Here is a 24,274-nt window from a genome sequence, read left to right on the forward strand (position 1 = left end):
ATTGTGTTACAAAGTTTTTATAAGGTTTGGGCAAGAGAAGGGGATTGGGTTGATTGGGTTGTTGCGGGGAGGGATGCGGGGATGGATGGGGCCAACCTTGGCAACCGCTGCAAGATTTCCCGAACATAACGTGGGTTCTCCTCATTCATTCAAGCAATGAGGATATTGGACAAAAATCCTTTCTTTGTTGTCCAGCCGCTCACTTACAAGCAGTTTTATTGCAATACAGGGGGTCCAAGCACAAACCGATGGGCAAATGGTATCAAAACTGACATGATCGCTGGCAAACGCCAGGTTGTGAGGTAAGCGTCTTTGGTATGAGCACTGGCAAGAGGTTATCCATCACATCTGCCAAAGCCAAATAAATACAGAAAAACAAGTCATGTCGTACTCTTTTATTGTAATTGAAGTACACAGTTTAAAAGACCATCAGGAACGCGGTATGAATTTTCAAGGAGAACTGAGCCACTTTATCAGATCGCTGTAAAGAGAATACATTTTGGATGAACTTTAAACACCCTGCGATGCCAAATTTCGAATGGTTCACAAGGGAGAGGAACATACGCTAAAAAAATATCATGACATGGCCGTTAGCATAGTTTTAGGGGAGCGATGGATTTTCAAGTCTTCTCGTGTCTCACTTTCCATCGAGTCAGATCAGATCGCTGCAGACGGCCCTCTGTGGACGCCAGTCAGATCACTGTAAACGGCTCTTCCTGCGTAAATACATAATCTACCATACACCACATACTTCATTCAGTCGCTGTCTCTCTGAAGTCATTCTTCATTCAACGCTTGTCTGTCTAGAGGCCAAACCACTCATTAACTCCACCTCTTCTGGGATCTGGTTTCTGCCTCTGACGCTCGTCCTCCATGAACTTCTCCTGCATCTCCTCCGCAGAGCCCTCCTCGTGTTGCTTCTCCTTCTCGGGAAAGATATCTGGGAACTGGAAAGTTTGCTGCTGAGCCTGTAGGAAAAAACACAAATGCATTTAAGTCTTATCTGCTTATCGCAGGGCTTTTAAAACACACTATAATGTTGACGGTTTATACCCGTCGCAGCAATGTAGCTAGACTGCATGCAATTTTATCCAAGGCTCCTTACACTTCATCAATCAATGATTTTGCCCTCGCTGAAAGTGCAAACGTCTTATGAAGTAATAAAACTACAGGCGACGTATTTGATGAATAAAATACAATCCAAACGTTGAAAGGTTTTAAAATTACAAGCAATTGGTGTTGAACTTATGTACGGGATAATGAAAGTAAAAGTAATGTTCATTGGTTGTTAAAGGAATATTCCATTTTCTTAAAAGAAAAATCCAGATAATTTACTCACCACCACCATGTCATCCAAAATGTTGATGTCTTTCTTTGTTCAGTCGAGAAGAAATTATGTTTTTTGAGGAAAACATTGCAGGATTTTTCTCATTTTAATGGACTTTAATAGAGCCCAACATTTAATACTTAATTCAACACTTAACAGTTTTTTTCAACGGAGTTTCAAAGGACTATAAACGATCCCAAACGAGGCATAAGGGTCTTATCTAGCGAAACGATTGTCATTTTTGACAAGAAAAATTAAAAAATATGCTCTTTTAAACCACAACTTTTCGTCTAGATCCGGTTGTGATGCGTCAGCGTGACCCCACGCAATACGTCATGACGTCAAGAGGTCACAGAGGACAAACGCGAAACTCCGCCCCAGTGTTTACAAGTGTTGAGAACAAGGACCGTTCCTACGTTGTTCTATGTCAACTGATATTAATTAATGTCTTCGTGTCAGTTTATTGTTTACAATGGTCCGCAAATGTGCGTTTTATATATGTAATACGTGACCTCCCTACGTGACTACGTATTTACGTTAGGTCGCGCTGGACCGGATCTAGACGAGAAATTGTGGTTTAAAAGTGTATATTTGTTATTTTTCTTGTCAAAAAATGAAAATCGTATCGCTAGATAAGACCCTTATGCCTCGTTTGGGATCGTTTATAGTTCTTTGAAACTCTGTTTGAAAAAAACTGTTACGTGTTGAGTTAAGTGTTAAGTGTTGGTGTCCATTAAAGTCCATTAAAATAAGAAAAATCTTGCAATGTTTTCCTCAAAAAACATAATTTCTTCTCGACTGAACAAAGAAAGACATCAACATTTTGGATGACATGGTGGTGAGTAAATTATCTGGATTTTTCTTTTACGAAAATGAACTATTCCTTTAATTAAGGGATCATGTATAGGCAGCAGGTTGCAGAAATAAGCCCGGACAGTGTGATCAGTCGAATTATCCTGAGGGGTCTTTTGTCGCAATAACAACCGGCTACCTGTACATTATCCCGCTAATTACACGGCTATTTACCTCATAAGTAAGGTAAGGAATATTAAAGGGGACATATCATGAAAATCTGACTTTTTCCATGTTTAAGTGCTATAATTGGGTCCTCAGTGCTTTAATCAACCTAGAAAATGTGAAAAAGATCAACTCAGTAACTTAGTTTTGGTAAACCATTCTCTGCACGCATGTGAAAAAAAAAGGTCATTGAAATTTGGCTCCCCTTGTGATGTCAGAAGGGGATAATTCCGCCCCTTAATCTGCACTATCCAACCACAACACTGCCATTTAGTGCAGAGATCAGCTCATTTGCATTTTAAAGGACACACCAAAAAAGGCACATTTTTGCTCACACCTACAAGTGGCAATTTAAACATGCTATAATAAATTATGTATGGGGTATTTTGAGCTAAAACTTCACATACGTACTCTGGAGACACCAAAGATTTATTTTACATCTTAAAAAAGTCTTGTGAAATGTCCCCTTTAAATATTGATTTGAAATATTTTATTTACTAATTTTTAATGAATGCAGACCTTCCGCGGGTAAAACCTGTTTACTTTTGGTTTTAAGATAAAACGAGACGTTTAAATGTCACAAACACTATTTGGTCAACTCTTTCCCCGACTTTGACTAGTTAACTTGTCAATTAAGAGAAAACGCTTACCTGCCAATGACAAGTATTTCCGGCTTTCCGCAATTACCGCAAATATCCACCAGGTGGCTTATAAAACCTGGAAGTATCGCCCAAGGGCAAACAGCTGTATGTCCGTGTACGTTTTGAGGATCGCTTCGTATCTGATCTCTACCAAGAGTCCTTCATAAAAATGGTCTGTTCTTTTATTTGATATATTTGGTATGTTTATATATTTTAAGAAGAACATTTTCTGGAAGGCATTAAACTTTTGTGAAAATCATGAAAAATGATGCCGCTGGCTGGCAATCTTTAAAAAAAAAAAAAAAACCGCTGGCGGGGAAAGAGTTAATCATTTGTAAATATAATGTCATGTATGTTATTAAAAGACAGTTTTATATTTCATTGGGTTACAGCATCAGGGTTACCATGTTATAAGTTTTAAGTGGATTTATCTGGAAATAACAAACGTGTAAAAGTTGCGACCGGCCAATCAAAATCAAGCATTACAATGAGTCGTGTAACAAAGCAAATTATATAAATTTATATTTATGCATTTGGCAGACGCTTTTATCCAAAGTGACTTACAGTGCATTACGAGCTAAATATTTTAGCAGTATTTATGTTCAGAAAATTAAACCCCAGCTAAGTGTTTGGCACACATAAAAAATATATATAAACATAAGTTTAAAGGATATTTCACCTAAAAACCACTATAAATGTCTTTGTTCTGCTGAACACAAAGGAAGATATTTGAAATCAAGCAGGAAGCAACATTGTAAGAAAAGAAAATACTATGGAAGTCAATGGTTCCCAAAAACCAATTAGATTACAAACAAAAATATCTGCATTTGTGTTCAGCAGAAAAAATTAATATATACGGATTTGTAACGACATGAGGGTGTGTAAATGATGACCGAATTTTCATTTTTGGGTCAACTATCCCTTTAACATTTGGCTGCTTGGACTCCATTGTCCAAATTGCTGTGGGTTAAGAAGACGATCTGACTATTATCTACAACCCAGTCTCACCCCATGGCGTCAATATTTGACGACACTTGACCATGCGTCAATATGTTGACGCGGAGAGTATACCTTTCGCGTCACTTTTTGACGAACTGGGGACTTCAATACTATCAGGTACGCGAAATTCTCTTTCCTATTTTCTTACCATTTTCTACCATTTTCGCGTCGGTTTAGGGTTAGATTTACATAATGACATCCCTACCCAAACCTATCCCTAACCCCAATGTCAGTTGACAACTGTTTAATTTCGCGTACCTAATAGTATTGAAGTCCCCAGTTCGTCAAAAAGTGACGCGAAAGGTATACCCTCCGCGTCAACATATTGACGCATGGTCAAGTGTCGTCAAATATTGACGCCATGGGTGTGAGACTGTGTTGTTATCTAAAATGTAACAAAAATAGAAAATAAAATCGTTATAGATTTCTCTTCAGTGAGCAGAACATTGTGACCTTTTAAGGATCTCGGAGTGCCTTCCGATGTCCCAAAACACTCTAGAATACATAGATCACCAGATCTCAGGCCTTGTCCTGCCAGAAAACTTAAATTTTAAACTTGTATTTTATTGCAGGTCTAGTACATGACAGCAGGTAGAGTACTGGCTCGTGTGGCTGTGCGATAAAATTCAATATCACATATTGATGCTATTTTGTATGGACATATTTTGTTTAGTTTTTTGTGCAGTCTTTATGGGGATTAATTTAATCGTTTTCACACCTTGGTCGCTTGTTGTCAACAATCTGATAAGGAATTATGTTTTGCGCTATTTGTGAGAAATAAAAAAGGGTGGTACCATCTTTAGCAAATTACTCGTACTATTCGGCAAGATTCGATATTGAACTAGATTTATGCATTTGGTTGACGCTTTTATCAAAAGCGCCTTACAGTGTCTAAATCTTATTATCAGTATGTGTGTTCCCTGAGATCGAACTAACAACCTTTTGCGCAACTAATGCAATTATTATCTCGATCATCTCTAATATTCGATATATTGTCCAGCCCTACGAGGGGGGCATGTTGGGTTTATGAGTTAATATAATAATAATTAATGAGTTAAAAATTTATAAAAAGTTTATGAAAAGTTTTTGGCATGTTGGGTTCTTGAATTAAAATAATTATACTAAGGTTAAATTTTTTTGAAAAGTATCACCTTTCTCAAACAAATGCTTCTAGCACATCATGCAGGATGAACTATTATTTTGGTCTATGAATTTGCTAACTTTCAAAATGACAGAAGAAGAAAGGAAGAAGGAAAAAAAACAAGTGAATGACTTAAAAATCAACAGCTTGGCCTCCTAGGCTCGGCAGTTGTGCTCCATCTAGGAATGCGAAAGCCCACACTATAAACACAGAAACCGGCCAAGTGAAAGTACGAGAACCAAACCTATTAAAAAACAGGACCATAGTAACAAAGTACTAAAAATGATGCCAAAAATCCCTGTTCCTTCACCTGTAGTAAACTCTCCGCGAAGAAAAACACAGAGGTTGAAAATCGTCAGGGGGACCCGTTTGCATGACAATCCAAGAGTGAAGTTCAAAAGTTTGGACGCTCTGCATAAACATTGAAAGCATGCGAGCACTGACAAAGAGGCGGCTGATTGACCAAAACAAGTCCAAAAGAACTACGCCACTCGATAGTACGCCAGATTCGAATCGACAACACATTCATGCGCTTTAAACAATACCCGCAGGGCCTGATTTACCAACAACTTGCGTCAGCGCAAACCATCATTTTGTCGTTAAAAAACGACTGTTGGGATTAACTAAAGACGCGCAGTGGTTAATTAGCGCTGAAAAGTTAAGGTCTAATTATTTTTGCGACTGACCTTATTGCAAATGCATTTCTAGGATTTTTCTTTTTTAGACGCAAAATTTATGGGAGGATATTATTTAAATATTCACGCAACACAATTTAACGAAATTTTTTATTTGCTGGAGGAAATAAGAGAGTCGTTAGAAGTCGTCACACAATACCAGTTATTTCAAAACTTCTTGTAAACCTTCACTTTTCAGTGTCCTATATCTTTGTTAGCGGTGATGTCCTCGTTGCTGAACTCAAGTGCATTACGCATTAGTAAATCACACGCAACTCATCAGCTCTGCTAATTTGCGCTGCTCTTATGCGGCGTTCGCACCGAAATAGGTGGAGTTTTCAAAACTTTCAGCGGGATTACTATAAATTGCTACAGTATTTTTATTTGAGTTAACTAATGGAAGAGGAATACAGACGCTGCTGTTGTCCGTCTCTATTTCATGTAACTTAAGCTGCCTACTGTACCTACAAAAAGCGACCTGACTTAAAACACACCTGACATGCCAACTTGAATTGATATGCGTTGACGCAGCTTTTCTTCCGACATCTCTATAGGAGCGTAAACTTGTATTATACAGATCCGTGAATTCCGACACACAGAGTACAAGCTTTTCGTCCATTTTGCTTTTTGCGCTTGTTTGGATGCCCTGTTTATATTGGCCGCGGAGTTAATCGTCACAGAGCGCAGGGCATAAGTTAAAGTATTATTTATTTTGAAGGCGGCTGGTCGACACAACAGTAAACCGCCCTCGCCTGGCGCATCTTGTTGAAATGAATGTGTATTAAATCCGTCCCTTAATGTTGGTGGCTATCAATAGCCCGCACACGTTTGTAAATTAAAGGAACAGTATGTAAGAAATGTATATCAATTAATCATAAAATGGCGCTGATATGTCACTAGACATTTACAAATCATTTTCATTTCAAATACTTATATCACTGACAACATTGGTCCGGCCAGGATATTGTCATTTAAAAAGTGGAGTTGCAGCCCTCAACTGATGTTTATGTTTTCATTTTGTGTATTGGCCACTAGTTGGGTGATTGCAGTACCAGTTTTAGCCACAAGTTTTGTTATTGCAATACCAGTTTTGGCCACAATCCTACATACTGTTCCTTTAAGTGTACAAACTCCTGCCGTCGTTTGCGTTAATTTTGCAAATTGCCACTCCCATTGGTGCATTTTTGGAATTGCGCTCATGCTAATTTGCCCCGTGTAGTAAATCTGGCCCTTATTGTTGGTGGCTATCAATAGCCCGCACACGTTTGTAAATTAAGTGTACAAACTCTTGCCATCTTTTGCGTTAATTTTGCAAATTGCTATAACGGAGAACAGCATTAATATTACAATTTCAAACGTATACTCCGCATATATATACACAAATGTATACAAATGTAGGCATATTCATCTGGTGGTCGGCTTTTTGGAATGTTATGGAAATGTGGAAATTTATATTTTTATAAAGTAAAATGTATTTGAACACCACAGGTAAAAATAAAGTACACTTGAATGTACTAACAAGATACTTAAATACCAGCAAATACATTTGTAGTACATTTGTTATTTTTGTGCTCAATAAAATTGTAAATGTTAAACATTACAAATATACAAATTAAAAATATAACTCTATGTCGGTACTTCAGTGCACTTGAAAATATTACACTAAATGCCAGTAATATTAAGACTGATTTACAGTGTATTAAAATTAATGTTGTCTCAAAATAGCACAGTTGAATACACTTAGATGTTCTAAAAGTAAACTTAATAAGTACTAGAGACTAATTTGTTATATATTAAGTAAAAAATAAGTGTGTGAAAATAGTACATTTACTAAGTTTACTTCACCTGGGGCACCTATTAACCAGTTGCGTGTCCCATTCGACTTCAAGATTTTTTCCCACTGTGTAAAAGGGAAAAATAATACATAGAGAAGACTAAAGCATGAAACAAAATGTTGTTGTTGGGTCTAACCCAAGGTCTGTCCCTGCTATAGACACCCGACCCCCCATAACTTAAGCTCTGAACTTGCACCATTAACTGTATATTTCGTGGTTTGGCGTCAGGAGTAGACTCTTTCAGAGACACTATAAGCAAGAGAAGTCTTTCATTAAATTTGAAAAGTGTTAAAAAATGGTGTTTCGAAAACTACATTATCAACCTTTGAAGGTTATTGGGAAAAATGTGTCCTGTTGGCCTGGACTGGAATGCAGAACCATACTGTAAAATCCATCTTTTTTTGTGCCAACACACACAGATAGGGGGATTATATATCATATAGCCTATAAGGTGATGGCGCCTCTTAAGACGGTAAACATTTATGCACTTGGCAAATGCTTTTACCTAAAGTGACCCACGGTGCATTACAAGGTATCCTTTTTATCAGTACATGTGAATTGAACCCATGAACTTTTGCACTGCTAATGCAATGCACCACAAATCGTGTTACAGAAACACTAAACGATGTCCTCCTTAACGGGAAAACGTCATAATTTACTAACCTTCATGTTATTTTAAACCTGTATGAATTTCTGTTTTTTCTAAAAATCACAAATGAAGATATTTTGATAAATAATGATAAGCACACAGCTGGTGGAAACCACTGACTTCAACAGTAGGAAAAAACGTCAACTCTGTGCCTACCATATTTTATCAAAATATCTTAATCATCATTTATTACAATACTTTCATAGTATTTTTTTCCTACTATGGAAGTCAATGGTTTCCACCAGCTGTGTGCTATCCCTTATTTTTTTTTGCAGCTGTAGATCCATCATTAAAGGGACACTCCACTAAATCTGATTAAACCATAGGAATCGTGCTAGAAAGTATCCAAAGAGTTTCAATATTTTTCCTATTTAAAACTGACAGAAAGTTGTGATTTTCTAGGAAGATATGGCTAGGAACTATACTCTCATTCTGGTGTAATAATCAAGGACTTTGGTGCTGTACCAAGGCTGTATGAGGCTCAATGATATTACACAGCAGCCGAAAATAGTCCCCTTAGTAACTTTCGATAGCAGGGAATTATTTTTGGGAACTGTGTAATATCATTGCACCTCCTACAGCCATGTTACGGCAGCAAGGTCCTTGATTATTACGGCAGAATGAGAGTTTAGTTCCTAGCCATATAGGCTTAGAAAATTGCAACTTTTAATTTTCAATCGGTCTTAGTACACGATGTAACTACAGAAGAGTCAAGTTTTAAATAGGAAAACTCTTTGATTATTTTTTAGCGCAATGCTAATGGTCTAATCAGATTTAATGGATTTTGCTAAGCTATGCTAAAAGTGCTAGCGCCAGACCCAGAGATCGGCAGAATGGATTCCAAAAAGTTAAAAAACAAATGTTTAACTCTAGGAGAGCTGGAAAATGAGCATATTTTCAAAAAAGTGGAGTGTCCCTTTAATCCAAATGATTTTATTGAGTGATCGCTAAAGATCACAATATAATTCAAAATATAGTTCAAAATATAAACACTGACCCTCATAAACGTATTGTTTGCTTTAGATGATATTAAATGACATTACATTTACGCATTTGGCAGCACTTTAATCAAAAGCCACTTATGCGTCTTATTCAGCCTGCCGCCATGTTGATTCCAAAACAAGACTATGACGTCAATAGCGCGCTTTAAACCTATTGTTTGTACTGGGGTGCTGGTCAATTAGTCATCAAAACACAGAAAATGCATTTTTTTACACATTTCCACAGGACAAAGAACCTCAAATATCATGGACTATAAAAATAAGAAGGGACATATGAGCTAATTTTGAGATAAGATCAGCGCAAGTGTACATCTTTTTTTAATAATTTGATAATGTTGTAATCATGCTAGCTTTTCTTTAAAACACCATAGTCCTATAACTATACAAGTACATATTTCCAATGTGTACAAATTATAAAAATGCAAGGCATGATTATGTTAAAAACTTTTCTCCGGTAACTTAATAATACATTGTATGGGTCATTTTTTATGCCACAAATCATTAGGATATTAAGTAAAGATCATGTTCCATAAAGATATATTTTAAAAATTTCTTCCCGTAAATATATGAAGAGTTTGGTTCCAAAACAAGATAACTTTATTATTATGTTATGTTTTTATTGTGTTTTATTGTACTACTTAGATGTATTTTTTAGTTGAGGCTTAAATCAAAACAAACCAACTGCAGTTTGATTGCTATTAATTGGAATGAAAAATCAAAAAACAAGATTTTTGAAAAAAATAATTAAAAACTGAGTTTTAAACTCTTCATATTAAAAATGTATTTAATATGTGTTGCTAAGGACTTAATTTGGACAACTGTAAAGACGATTTTCTCAATATTTAGATTTCTTGCAATCTCCAGATTGATTCCAGAAAAGATTCCAGATATTCAAATAGTTGTATTTCGACCAAATATTGTCCTAACAAACCATACATCAATGGAAAGCTTATTTAGATTTCAGATGATTCAGATGAAAATTGACACTTTTTGTGGTCCAGGGTCACAAACAAGACACATATTTTAAATACACGACCTATTAACCCAATGAATGCATGTATTTGGAAGTTTTCAAAATGAATACTAGATAAAACACAAAAATAACACTCAAAGTAAAACAGTGTGGAAACTTATTATTTTGTAATAAGTTCTTATTACTTATTACAAAAGTAATAAAACAACAGTACTGAACCATATAAAGGTTCTTAATGAAAAAAAAACTTATAAATAAAAACATATTAATTATATAAAATACTATCAAATGGTAAAATTCAAATTACATAAATGTATATTATAATGTGTGGTTTATTTGCTTCTGTTTTAACATTTAATAATTATCCAATCAAAATAACAAAAGTTGTACTATATTGATGATAAAAAAGAACTGAAATTAGATTTTGATTTATTGGATATGTTAACGTAGCCGACAACAGCATCTAGTTCGCTTTAAATGTATGGTTTACCCAAAATTGAAAATTCTGTCATCATTTAATCACTCTCATGTTGTTACAAACCTGTATAAATGTATTTGTTCTGATATTTTGGGAAATGTTTGTAACCAAATGTGGACCCCACTTACTTCCATAGTATTCTTTTTTCTTCATAAATTCATTTTTGTTCTACTGACTAAGTTATACACATCTGGAATGACATGAGGACAGGTAAATGACAGGGATGCACCGAATATTCGGCCACCGAAAATTTTCAGTGGCCGAATATTCGGTGCAAAGACTTTTATCACCGAAACAATACGGCCGAAATGTTGTGATGACACAAACAGAAACCGCGACCTGCACGTGCTTGTCTGAAGCAACATATCTGTGGTGTGGACGTATAACCACAAAAAGGCGCTAAAGTGAGCAGCTTTCTGTACGCACAGAGGCACATGCGGTTAAATGTGTCCGGTCCAGACGTGATCATCACAGTATGCCCTTCAAAGATCAGAACTCTTGATGTGTAAACTTTAGAGAGATTCGCGCTAACGTGTCTCATACTGTAGTCCATTAACACACATTTGGCGAATAAAGCAATGAAAAACAAAGTAACGTTTTTATGTGTCCACACGTTAAAGTGCCCTAAATAGTGCACACGAGAGAGACGCGTTTTAAAAAACAAGCGAACATAAAATCTTACTGTTATTGACAAGGCACATACAGTGTATAAACTAAATTATAATCTAATAAAAACATTTGTATAAACAAATGAAGAGTTTCGTTGCAAAACAAGATAAATTAAAAAATTTTGTCAAAACATGTTTGTTATTATGTTTTCATGTTATTATTTTGTTTTATGGTGCTACTTAGCTGTATTTTTTAAGTTATGAAGGTTTAAATCAAAACAAACCAACTGCAGTTGAATTGATATTAATTGGAATGCACAACCAAAAAACGAGATTTCTGAGTTATCTCGTTTTGCAACGAAACTCTTCAAGTGTATGTATAGATTACAGTCAGAAACCAGTCTGTGCTTATTTGGTCTTAAAGATTAACCTACTTAAGTCTGTGTTTTTAATGTTAATCAAACAACCCAAAACAAAGAGAAAATCACTTATGTAGCTCTTAAAATAATAATATATTTAATTTATACAATAAAGATTTATTTAATTTGTACCTAATGCTAATTTCAGACCTCTATAAATGTACAAATTTGTTCTTTTTTTATAAATGTTTGCAATTTCTTTATTTGTAATTAGATTTTCCACCCCTTTTTGCTGATCCGAAAAATAATCTGACCCATTTAGATTTAGATTTTTTGCAATCTCCAGATTGATTCCAGAAAAGATTCCAGATATTCAAATAGTTGTATTTCGACCAAATATTGTCCTAACAAACCATACATCAATGGAAAGCTTATTTAGATTTCAGATGATTCAGATGAAAATTGACACTTTTTGTGGTCCAGGGTCACAAACAAGACACATATTTTAAATACACGACCTATTAACCCAATGAATGCATGTATTTGGAAGTTTTCAAAATGAATACTAGATAAAACACAAAAATAACACTCAAAGTAAAACAGTGTGGAAACTTATTATTTTGTAATAAGTTCTTATTACTTATTACAAAAGTAATAAAACAACAGTACTGAACCATATAAAGGTTCTTAATGAAAAAAAACTTATAAATAAAAACATATTAATTATATAAAATACTATCAAATGGTAAAATTCAAATTACATAAATGTATATTATGCTTCAAAATATATTATGCTTGACCCATGCTTCAAAAACTGTTATGTGATCCGAACCGTGAGTTTTGTGATCCGTCACACCCCTAGAAAGGTTAATGCACAGTGATGGCCATAAATGCAATTGTACTGTACTAATAACTGGCATATTAATTTATTTCTGTGTTTTCCGCCTTGGTTTCCTCTTTTTCGGTTTCGGCCAAGAATTTTCATTTCCGTGCATCCCTAGTAAATTATGAGTTTTCATATTTTGGTCTTTCTTATCTTTAAGCATTGCCCTTTCAACTACTCAAAACACATTAGCAACCTAACAAAACAGCCTAAAAACTCCTAACACTAAAATCTTAGCGAAAGAAAAAATTTAGTGTGTAGACTTCTGCTCCATCATATAAAAACTTCAGACATTTTAGCCCACCTCATGCCTGTGGTCACTATCTAGAACCCCTAGCACTCTTGGTGAACTCCAGTGACTCACATCCCACAATCACTTCCACGATCAGTCAAACAGGAACAGCTGGCATGACTCGGGCCAGTCTGAAAGAATTAGCAGTAGATGGGGTTTCCGTACAGAAAGCACCACCCTCTTCTCTTCAGACGCTGCCTTATCTCCACTGTTTGCTCTCTGACAATGATGGCTAAACTATTAGGCAGAAGCCACAGTTTAGATGCAGAGTTTTCTTTATCTTCCCACTTAAGAAAAGAGAAGATGATAAGATACGACCGACACGTAATAAGTTCACAAGCAAAACCCTGTCGTGCAAAAATGCCTGCGGAGTGAGGTCCAGACCTTTGGGCATGCCAAAATCATAACAGAGGTGCTCATTTTTCTTTTCATGTTTATCTGTATCTTCTCAGCCAAGGAAAGGAGAAAAACACGACAATTATGATTTATTTCGCACTGAGGCAAGCAAAATTCATAAATCTGACACATCCCGTGTGCGTGTCTGCGTGTTCAGGGATGTTTATTGACAAGGGTATGTTTGCGTAATGTTGGAAGTCTATTAACGAGTTCATTACCAGACGAGAGAGCAGGAAATGTGGGGAGATGCTTGTAAACAGCTCCCTCTGTCAGTCTCACTGGGTGGGCCACACTGCAACTTCCTCTAAATCCACAACCTCAGCTGACAACCCATACTAAGTAACCACAGATATCTGGATGCCCTTAAATACCTCGTATCTCTCGGTCTTGACACAAAAAATGAGCTTGAATCGAGCCAAGACAGTGATGGTGGGATAGTGGGGACGGGCTGTTGATAAACGGATGATTTGTAGCCTTTGCGGCTCTCGCAAATAACAGTGGTAAGGCGAGGCGAGGATGGGCTAGACAAAAATTCAATGGTCGCGAAGACTCACGTTGGGAGAAACAAACAGCAAACTCGGAGACTTGACCACAAGGGAGGAACTGGTTGCTCCCGGAGTCCGTGACCTTCACTCCGTCTCAAACTTGAGAAGTTGGTGCGACCACAGTGACCAACAAAATGGGTTTGTTTATCTTTGTTTATTGCGTTTATGTGGAATGCAGTGTATGCATAACCGCAAAACTGTAGTGAAAACAACACAGACAATGGAAACCTTTGGGATTTGTCTGAAGTCAGTGATACGTCATATGTGACACTGCAGGGCTCCAGACTGCCACCAAAATTTGAGAGTGTGCCACTAAATTTTTCATCCAGTCGCACATGTGCGACCAGTAAATTTGACCTTTTTTTTGTGATGTGACACTAAATTTAAAACAGCACATTGTACTTTCTGCATCTATCATCAAAGTATTTATTTCATAATACAGTGTATTACTTAGTAGAAATGTGAACATTTGTTTAGCATGTTGATTTACGATATGTGCCCCTAAATTTTCTGGTTGCGCCCCTAAAATTTTCAAGTGGGGGCCACGTCTGTAAAACCCCAGCTGAAAGTTGTTTTTTGTGATTGTCTGTTTTCTACATAAAATCATCCTTCATCATGTAAAGGACATTCTGTGAAAATATAACCTTGATATCTATAATATTGACTCAGTAAGGTCACGTCAAAGATTGAAATCAGCACTGGTGGAATATTGTGTACAATTTGTTGCCCCCTCTAAAGGACAGCATGCACCCAATGGCACTAATGTAAAGCATTGCAGAAAAAAAGGACAGAATCTGGCCCATCTGAGGCCCAGCTGAGGTCTATCTGGGCCGGGGCCAACCTGTCTGTCCGGCCCGCTTCACTCTGACGCCTCGACTGGCTCCCAGCAGAAGACCAGCATTTGTGTGAAAACACTTCCTGTGGGCATTGGGTATAGTGGACCAGCTGTCAAAACCAGATTGGCCACAGCGGTAGAGAACATGATTCACGCACTGTGTTTGCCATGCCAAGAAACAGCGGCCCTGCCAAACGTGTGTGGGGGTCCAAAGTCTTTGTTCCCAAAACCGCTTGAATGACTCCTTAACGGCAGGGAAAAGTGTGTGAAGGGAAAAATGTAACAAAACAAAAATTTCTTCATTGAGGGCAACGTTTTTGTACCACTGCAACTGGGAAACAGGGGTTGACGAGCGGCTGGCACACAATCAGTCTGCCTCGTTAAATCATTATGGTTAAGCCTAGTGGTCAGTCTACAGGAATGGGTGGCAACGTGAGCACCGTGTCATTTTTAAGCCAGTGAGCCATTCACTCCACATTTGCTGTGATGACCGGTTGACTTGTTCATGCTTGTCCCAGCTATTTTTTGGTTCCTCAGGATATTGGACCCCATCAACAGCGTTCAAAGATAAACCCTACCACGTCGAAATTCCTCCAGGAGCCAGGACATGCGACCGAACCTCTCCCTCCATCTCCGGTGTCCGAAACACACAAAAGACAAGGGGGGTCGGAGAAAGAAGCAAGGGAGCAAATTGAGGAGGTGGTACCATAACAGGAAAAGCATTGCCAGTATCTGAGGAATTTATTTTGAAAGCGATACCGAAATAAAGCCGGGTGGTGCCTGGACGTCAGAGACCGATAAAAACTGTAATGGGGTGGAAAAAGGTCAGTTGCAATCAAAGGGTTTTTATGACGTTAAGTGTAAAGTAGCGCTAAATGAGTGACTTGGAGGAAATGCAAACAATGCATGCAGCTTATGAAGTAGGTGGGGGACTTTATCTCATTTGCTTGCATCTGCCGGTCTCGTAGTGGACGTACACTGGGGAGCGGAGTATATGTGTGTGTGTTTATTTCAAACAGGATGCTAGAGACCTTGCTAGGCTTTCCATTATTCATGATGTGCTTCTCTCATCCCTACTCGGCCTTATGAAAGTCCATGTGGTGTATAAAACATTGCACATCTGTAATTAGGAATTGTCCTTTCTCTTGCAGCCAAATAATAATATTCTGCATAAAAACAACTCGGCCACACACGCACACACATACTTACTCACTTCTGGTAAATGGATTTCATGTTTTTCTAACTTTCTCATTGGCAAAAACATCTACTTTATTCTCTAAAGAAACAATGACAAGCTAACCAATCACGTTAAACATGAAATAATAAATTCTGCGTCCTATTCTTTTTCCTTTCACTACTTACAGTGTACTGCAGTGAATCCATGACAGCAGTGCTGTAAGATCCAGCATTCATTTAACGCCAGTAAAGCCAAACGTTGCCATCTAGTGTTGATAAGATCAAGATATGAACTTTGACAAACTTAAACTCCAGCAAAAATAAAATGCAAGGGTGTTAATTTGTGCTGGGCATTTGGATGGAAGGTAACAGGAAGGAACCCATTTGAATAGAAAAATAATAGTATGCTTTAGTTTCACTGGGTTTTGTTTAGCGGTAATTGAGCAGAGTGTGCCAACGAGTTCAGGTGGAACATTGCGATCCGATCTAAAAGGTAGCCGGGCTACCAGCTGATCCAGACCGAAACACGGCCCCAAAAAACTACATGCACCGTTTTGTGAGACCCGGCAACGAGCTCTCAAACAACAACAAACATCCATTAGGAGCAACAACAGTTGCCTTGTCTTGCCAAACTCTGATGCTTGCAACAAGACCCTTACGGAAAAAGGCAGGGGGGACGAATATAAACAGTTGTTGGAGACAAACGGCCAAACTCGAGTGATCCCGAGATCACATCTTCACAGCTTCACGGGGCAAATGTTTCAAATGAGGCGTGCGCTTGAGCGCAACGTCAAAAGTCTGATCCGGAAAAGGTACGGATCAGTCGAGTCTTCAATCCGGTGATTCTGATCAGGCCGAGTTTACACAATAACATGTGTTGCGTGCATTATACAAACCGGTTGGGAAAACAACAGACGCAACATCAACAAACAGAACCGGGTCGACAAACAGGTCATGGACTTGCAAAGGGGTGCATCGCGTCTAACTGGAGCGGTGGTACGCCGAGCCTTGATGTTCTCTTAAGATTTTACATTGCCCTGACCTTTGTCTGGACCTCCCTGCTTTGGCACCAGTCCATGGTGCCCTCATTCACCTCCCTGGCTTCATGCGTAACCCCCTCCTCCTGGCCGCTGAACTTTCTCTCCTCCCGCGTGCCTCCCCTCTGCGGGGAGGTCTGATGAGAGACTGGCCGCCAAGGAACCGCACTACCACACGGCTCTGGAGTTTGTAAAACCTGGGGGTACGTGGGGGGGTCAGATAGCAAAGAGTGTTCCCCTCCGTGTTGCCTCTGGAATATTAGCTGATGTAGTGCGTTGGGGGAGGACGGGCCGGCGGGGGAACCGCTGTGGGTATCCAACCGCAGAACACTCCCCCACATGTGGTGTCAATTAGGAACAATCTTGTTTTTACCCACCACTGAAAAGAAAGGAGGGCTTTTCTCGGGCAACGTTTTTTTCCCCGTTGCAGACCTGGTGGAGGAGAAGAAAGAGGCCGGAAATTTGGTTTCATATCAGTGTTTTTTGCCACAGTCTGACATTTTCAGCTCTCGTGTTAGTCACACATAAATAAGCATGACTTTTTGAAAGTTTCAACGACAAGGAAGTACTTCTCCTCGGAAATGTTTAGGCAAGTATGGAGCTGCTTCTGAATGAAGACAAATGTTAGGAACAGGATGCAATAATTCCTTGAATCCGAGTTCCTGAACTTGGATTAAACTGACGGCACAAAGGTATATAGGAAGTCATTCGAGGAAGTCCACCTTTAAGCGTTTTTGTTTTGACCACTTAAATTATTTATCCCTCCTTTGATAGGCGGCTGATAAAAGGTACAATCTAATCCTTCTAAGCGTAAAAAAAAACAAAAGCAGCTTTTCAGATTGATTTATAAGAGATCAAATTAAGAGTATGTTCATGTCGGCATGCTTCAAATGTGGTTCATATGAACAGTCGAGGGCTCAGCCCAAATGCTGGTGTGAACCAAGCAGCATGGTTCAGCATTGGATCACGACCAAGTGTAATGTTCTGATGCCCCAAAAAACAACACCCTCATCTGCCCATGATAATAACCATAACTCTCCCAGAACTTTGTACTATAATTCCTGGCATGTAACTAAAGGCAACCTTTTGCCTTCTCGGCTAGACCCAGAACCCAAACCAGGCGTAAATGTGCAGGAGAGACAAAAAAGGTACAAAGTTGTATTTGGGCTCGACCACAATAAGGTGAGGGTTTCGCATCAAAGAGTACCTGGGCCTCTGGGTTTTCTGCAAGAACATAAGCTGTGACGTATCGAAGAAACAAAAGCCGGAGGCTTAAACTCCAAAGCAACCCAATTCTCAAGAAAGTCTTGTTTTGTTTAATAACTCCTATAGCTCAACTGTTAAAACATGGAGCCGGCAACGCCAAGGTCATGAGTTTGATTCCCACACAACTGAAAAACATACGTTTGCTTTGAAATGGCATAAATGTGAAATATTAAATATTAAGATTCCCCAGCTGAATGACACTCACCAGTTGAACGTATGCAACTTTGTAATCTGGCCTCTTCACCCGCTGGTTTAAGTGGTTTTTTTTCTTGTTTGTACCTAGGAGAAAAAAAGGTTTGTCAAGATTCTTAAATTAAAAATGTACAATTTAATGACAATTAATAATAAATTGGTCTTCAATAAAGATATTTATATAAATGATGGTAAGCACACAGTTGATGGCACCAATTGACTTCCATAGTATTTTTTCCTACTATTAAAGTACCGTCAAATGTGTGCTTATCAATATTTATCTTCTTTTGTGACAGAATAAAGAAACCCTACAACATTAGGGTGAGTAAATAATGACAAGATTACATTTTTGGGTAAACTATCCCTATCCCAGCTGCCCATTATGTCATTGCACAAAGCCTGGGTAAAATCCAAAAAATAAAAAAGTTAAAACACCACACAAAAAAAACTCTTGGCTCCAGGATATCGAAATAGTACAACAAACAAAAAAGTGAAATAACAACTCAGAACAAAGGGAAAAAACTGGAACAAAGGTTTCAATATTAGCAGAAGTGTCTTAATACGTCTTAAGTCTCTAAGGCAGGTTGTTTTGCCAAACTTGAAGTATTATAAAAAGGTCTATTTTTAAAAAACTCAAAGAGATTTATTTTGTGGTGAACTATTTGTTTAAGTGAAAAGTCTCAAGGCAGGCTTGTGTAAAAGGTTGTCTCATTGTCCATCACATGCACATCAGTGGCGGTATATACCTTTACCAGTAGAAGGAAACCCTAAAAACACAAACACCCCCTCCATTTAGGGTTACCTAAACGGTCAACGCACAAAGCAGGTGAGAAGAGCTCTTGTTCATATATGCGACCCCTTCTTCCATTCTCGCGCTCCCACCCAACACATTATATTGTATAAATAAATATTCAATCAGGCTCTCTTTTAAGGTTGTGCGTTGGCTGGCTACTATTATGTTACAGATCCCAGACCCGAGGGGTAGTTATAGAAACCCCTTCCAAAATACCCAGCGTTCGAGAGGAAAAGAATAGACGCCTTGAGCCTGGGATTTCCCCCTTAGACCCCCTTTCCTCCACTTCCTTTAAAACATCAGCAGAGTCGAACCCATGACGCAGAGCGGGGCGCCTTTACTGACGTGCGCTTGTATACCTAATGGGTGTTATGCATAATTTTTCCTGCTTTGCGCTGCGGTTGTAAAAATGGCCACTTTGCTTGTTGGCCCACTGTTATGTTGGTGTGGAGACCGCATGGAAAAATACAAGTGGCGTAAACCCAGCTGGCAGCTTGTAAAAGTGGTTCCCTCTGCGTTGACCAGACGGTAAAGCCCGCAGTAACCTCATCCTTGTTTACTTACCCTTTGGCATTATTATTCATGTACACTAGTTAGGGCTGGGTGATTTAGCTAAAACATTTTACCTGTGTACTTTTTAGTAAGGGTGCTCAGCTGCCCATTGATTGCTTGGGTGCTGATCATTATCAGCCAATAAACATTTAGAGGACGTCTCTATAAAAGCGGACCAGAAAAGCTGATAAGAGAACACAAAACTAGAGAGACTTGCTGTTAAGCTAGACAAGTTTAGAACAACTTGAAAAAAAATCTTTTTTGGGTGAACTATCCCTTTAAGAACTAAAAGTTGAATCCAATTACACAGTCATGTTTGTGTTATTACAAAACTAACACAGGGAAAACATTTAACTGGATGATATTATTTCATCGGATGCACGTGGGGTGACGCGATTACGCATCTGGTCGAACTTTACTTTCGGTTTCTGTTTGACTAGTTGCTAAACTGAACTCTTGAACAAATACCTCGTCGAAAATAATAAATGTTTTGGTTAACTATGTACACTGCAAAAAATGACTTTCTTACTTAGTATTTTTGTCTTGTTTTCAGTAGAAATATCTAAAAATTCTTAAATCAAGATGTATTTCTTGATGAGCAAAATGACCTAAGAAAATAATACTAGTTTTTAGACAAAAAAAATATACAATTTAAGTGATTTTGTGCATAAAACAAGCAAAAAAAATCTGCCAATTGGGGTAAACAATTTTTCTTTAATTTTTCTTGAATTTAGTGTTTAAGAAATATTTTTTTTTGCTTGTTTTATCCAAAAAAATCACTTAAATGTAATATTTTTGGTCTAAAAACTACACTTATTTTCTTGGGTCGTTTTGCTCATCAAGAAAAAGCATCTTCATTTAAGAAGTTTAAGATATTTTTACTGAAAACAAGACAAAAATACTAAGATTTTTTTTCTTTAAATTTTTTACAGTGTTGGGCTATTCCCTATTTCTTTTTAGGAATACTGCACAATACGCATCGCGATACATAGGCTGCGATGCAATAAGTTGTGATACTTCGAAGCGGTATATTGGACTATTTCCTATTTTAGGAACATAATGTTATATGTATCACTGCGATTCAATGTGTAGCGTGATACGGTCAGTGACGCTGCTAGCCATTTTGGTACCCTAAGCATAATTCCTTTATGATGCCCCCCCCCCACCTGGACCCCGAGAAAAAAAACGTTTTTTTTTTTTTTTTTGCCAGTTTAACTTTTTACTAAACATATAACTCAAAAACACAATAGCAGCATCACAGTAGCCTATAAAACTTAAGAATAGGGCTGGGTATGGATTCAGATGTTTCAGATCAATTCGATTTCGATTCACAAGCTGTCAAATCGATTCTGATTCTCGATTCGACACAATGAATATAGATTTAATACAAATATTGTATTTATTAAAAAAAGAACAGTGAACATAAGTTTACAAGGTATTTAATAAAAAGGTATTTAATTAAACTCTTTTATTTTAAGTACACTTGGGTACATTAAAACAGAACCTATCTCTAACTTTTAAATGCATACAATTATGTTAAATACAATACAATTTTGATGCAAGATAAAAAATGTATGCTGAAAAAAGTCAGAACAGTTGCATTCCTTGATCAAACAGGATCAGATTATTATTATTATTTTTTTTTTTTGTGGCCATTGAGATTATCTATTTTTTTTGCCCAGCCCTACTTAAGAACAGTAAAAAGAGAAAGTAAAATCTTCACAGCTTACACACACTACACATTTGAAAGTGCAAACTTTTCTTGAGTAAATAGAAAAATTACATAACAGGGCTCAACGCAAAAAAATATTTATACTGGCCCAGTCGGGCCAGTGGTTCAGGTTTTCACTTGCCCTGCCAAAATTTTCACTGGCCCTAATAAAAAATGTCAGTGTCACATATTTAAAAATAATAATTCAAAAGTCAAATATAATTGTATACATACACAACAGACATGTTCCAATGAAAAAAGGCTCCCAACTTTTCTGCTTTACCTGTAAACTGACAGCAAATTGTGTAAAATATTGCATAATTTCTTTCGTCCTGTTTTACCCAAGTAATGTCTGCTTCAAAGATGTTAAATAATATACAGTGATGAAAATATATTTTAGTGACTGAGGGTGAAGCACTGGCCCGATCGGGCAAGTAAAGATACTTTTTACTGGCCCCAACATCTCTCACGCTTGCCCCGGGCCACCGGGCAGTCCTTTATGTTGAGCCCTGCATAATATATAAATATATAATGTCATTATGAATGATATAAAGCAAACATTACTGATGAATTCTGTGCATTATTGCACCTCATTTTATTATGCTTTTATATTACATAGCCTACTGTGTTTACAAAGTAAGTAAATTTGTGACTTTTAGTCCTCTAAATCTTTTATTTCAGAAGATTGGCTATTCTTGTTTGTAATTATTGATGATTATTAATTTATTCAAAGTGACCTTAGGGAATTACATGTCAGGATTATTTTGATAATATATTTAACAGGAATTGTTAGCCTACAATGCGCACTGCACTGACTGCTAACGTTAACTGTTACTGAGAAAGTATTAACCACCGTCACATCAAAATAAACCATTAACTAATGCTCAATATCTAAAGAAAGATAGTAAAGAAAGTAACAGCTATGGCTGTTGTTAGTTATTTGTAAAATGCATATGCATAGGTAATGTTTAAAAGTAAAATCTCAATTTAGCTTGCACCGAAGTTATAACAACATAGTAGCAAGTTCGAGGCGCATTATTGCGCATTACTATTAGCAGCAGCACATGCACATTTCCCATGATTAAACATGGACTTACCTGCAAGACTAGAGCAATTAAATGATCTTGTTCCACCTTTTTTGTTACATATACATGGCTAAAAAGTGCCTAATAATATTTCTATAGGAAAAAGAAATAATATTGTCATTATAAGGCTATTTTTTGGTGCCCCCTCAGCACTTGGTGCCCTACGCACAGCGCGTGATGCGTATTATGGGAGCAGCGGTGCTGGATACGGTATATTTGGGCTATTCCCTTTTTCTTTTTAGGAATATGAAATGATACGTCTCATGATAGAGGGGCTACGCTGCAATGAGTTGTGACACTGTAAAGCGATAAATTGGGACTGTAAAGCGATAAATATATAATAATACATATCACGATAGTGGGCCTGTAATGCGATATGTTGCTGTACAGTAAAACTGGAAGGTATATTGGGCTTCCTATTTTAGGAATATAATAGGATATAATTTTAGGAAAGCTGTCATATAGAAGACCCAATACCATATGCAAACCTTAGCAAAAAAATTGGCGCACCTCTAGGTTATAAACAAGAAGAATTCTATCTAGTGGTCAGGAGGAGTGGTATATTTTATTACACCCCTAAATATTAAATATTTATCGCACCCCTAAAACAAACATAGCCTTTTGCTTTAATCGCAACCATAAAAATCACGCATGGTTGTATAACACTTCTGGAAAAGTAACTCAGAAATAAACAGGGCAGTGCATTTCAGGACAAATGACGGTCAGAGCGCTATAGAAACACACAGAGAGATAAGCAGCTGTGAGGGGAAATCATGCAATCCGTTCCTCTGTTTTACCTCTCGCTGATTCCCTCCCCTGCGTCTCCAACTTTACACCAAAACACAGTTCCCCGAATTAGCCGTGTGTTTACACGTATAATTCAACCTCCCGCTCGGTGCCTAGTATCTCCAAAACATCTTGTCAGTATTGATCATTCTCAATGACTAACAAGCCTCCCTTTAGTGTCGGACAATATCGTTGAGCTCTAAACAAGTGATAAATGCAGAACATGGGTGGGGTGTTGCAAAAATAAGAGCGCTTTGAAGTGTTAAAGGTATTATGTACCCAAAAATCCTTAAAGCTGTCATTATTATACTGCTAAAAATAAAGGTGCTTAAAAGGTTCTCCAAAGTGATGCCACAGAAGAACCATTTTTGGTTCCTCAAAAAAACATTCCTTCAAGTAAAGAATAATTAATAATGGGTATTCAAAAATCACGCACACCCGAGGTGGTAATGTGGCCACACATGCATTTTATTTATTTTGGCTACCATACATAGATAAACTTGGCGTAGTGATATGGAACTATAAATCAGGAACTATAAGGGGCGGTATTATCCACTTCTGACATCACTAGGGGAGCCAAATTTAAATGACATATTTTTTCACATGCTTGCAGAGAATGGTTTACCAAAAGTTACTGGGTTGATCCTTTTTACATTTTCTAGGTTAATAAAAGCACTGGGGACCCAATTATAGCATTTAAACATGGAAAAGTCAGATTTTCACGATATGTCCCCTTTAAACAATAATTTCTTTCATACCTTTTTATAATCCAACGAACCTTTTTTTTTTTTACAAAAGAAACAGAAAGGTTCTTCAGATGTTAAAGGTTCTGTATGGAACCATTTATCAAAAAATTTTTCTTCTATGGCATCGTGAACTAGCCTGGTCCAACCAGACTCTCGTACATTCATTTCATTTGTACAGAGAGTCTGGCCACGCTCCATTGCAAAGCGTTACTTCCATTAAGGAGGGTCCATTGTTGAAGTTTAAAACTATTGGATCTGCCCAGAGTCACTCAGGATC

At 37.5% G+C, this 24,274-nt stretch overlaps 1 protein-coding gene across 1 annotated transcript in view; it reads right to left on the minus strand.

Moving 5' to 3' along the window:
* Positions 1-380: 380 nt before the first annotated feature.
* The window catches only part of mrpl23 (mitochondrial ribosomal protein L23), a 30,438-nt gene continuing 6,544 nt past the window's right edge, over positions 381-24,274 (minus strand). Inside the window, exons 4-5 of the mRNA XM_065292236.1 lie at positions 18,338-18,411; positions 381-968 (exon numbers count right to left, since the gene is read on the minus strand). Of these exons, the coding sequence (XP_065148308.1) occupies positions 804-968; positions 18,338-18,411 (239 nt within the window). The 3' untranslated portion in view covers positions 381-803. The remainder of the gene's footprint in view (positions 969-18,337; positions 18,412-24,274) is intronic.

The sequence above is a fragment of the Paramisgurnus dabryanus genome, chromosome 23, assembly GCF_030506205.2.
Source record: "Paramisgurnus dabryanus chromosome 23, PD_genome_1.1, whole genome shotgun sequence".
Taxonomy (NCBI): Eukaryota; Metazoa; Chordata; class Actinopteri; order Cypriniformes; family Cobitidae; genus Paramisgurnus; species Paramisgurnus dabryanus.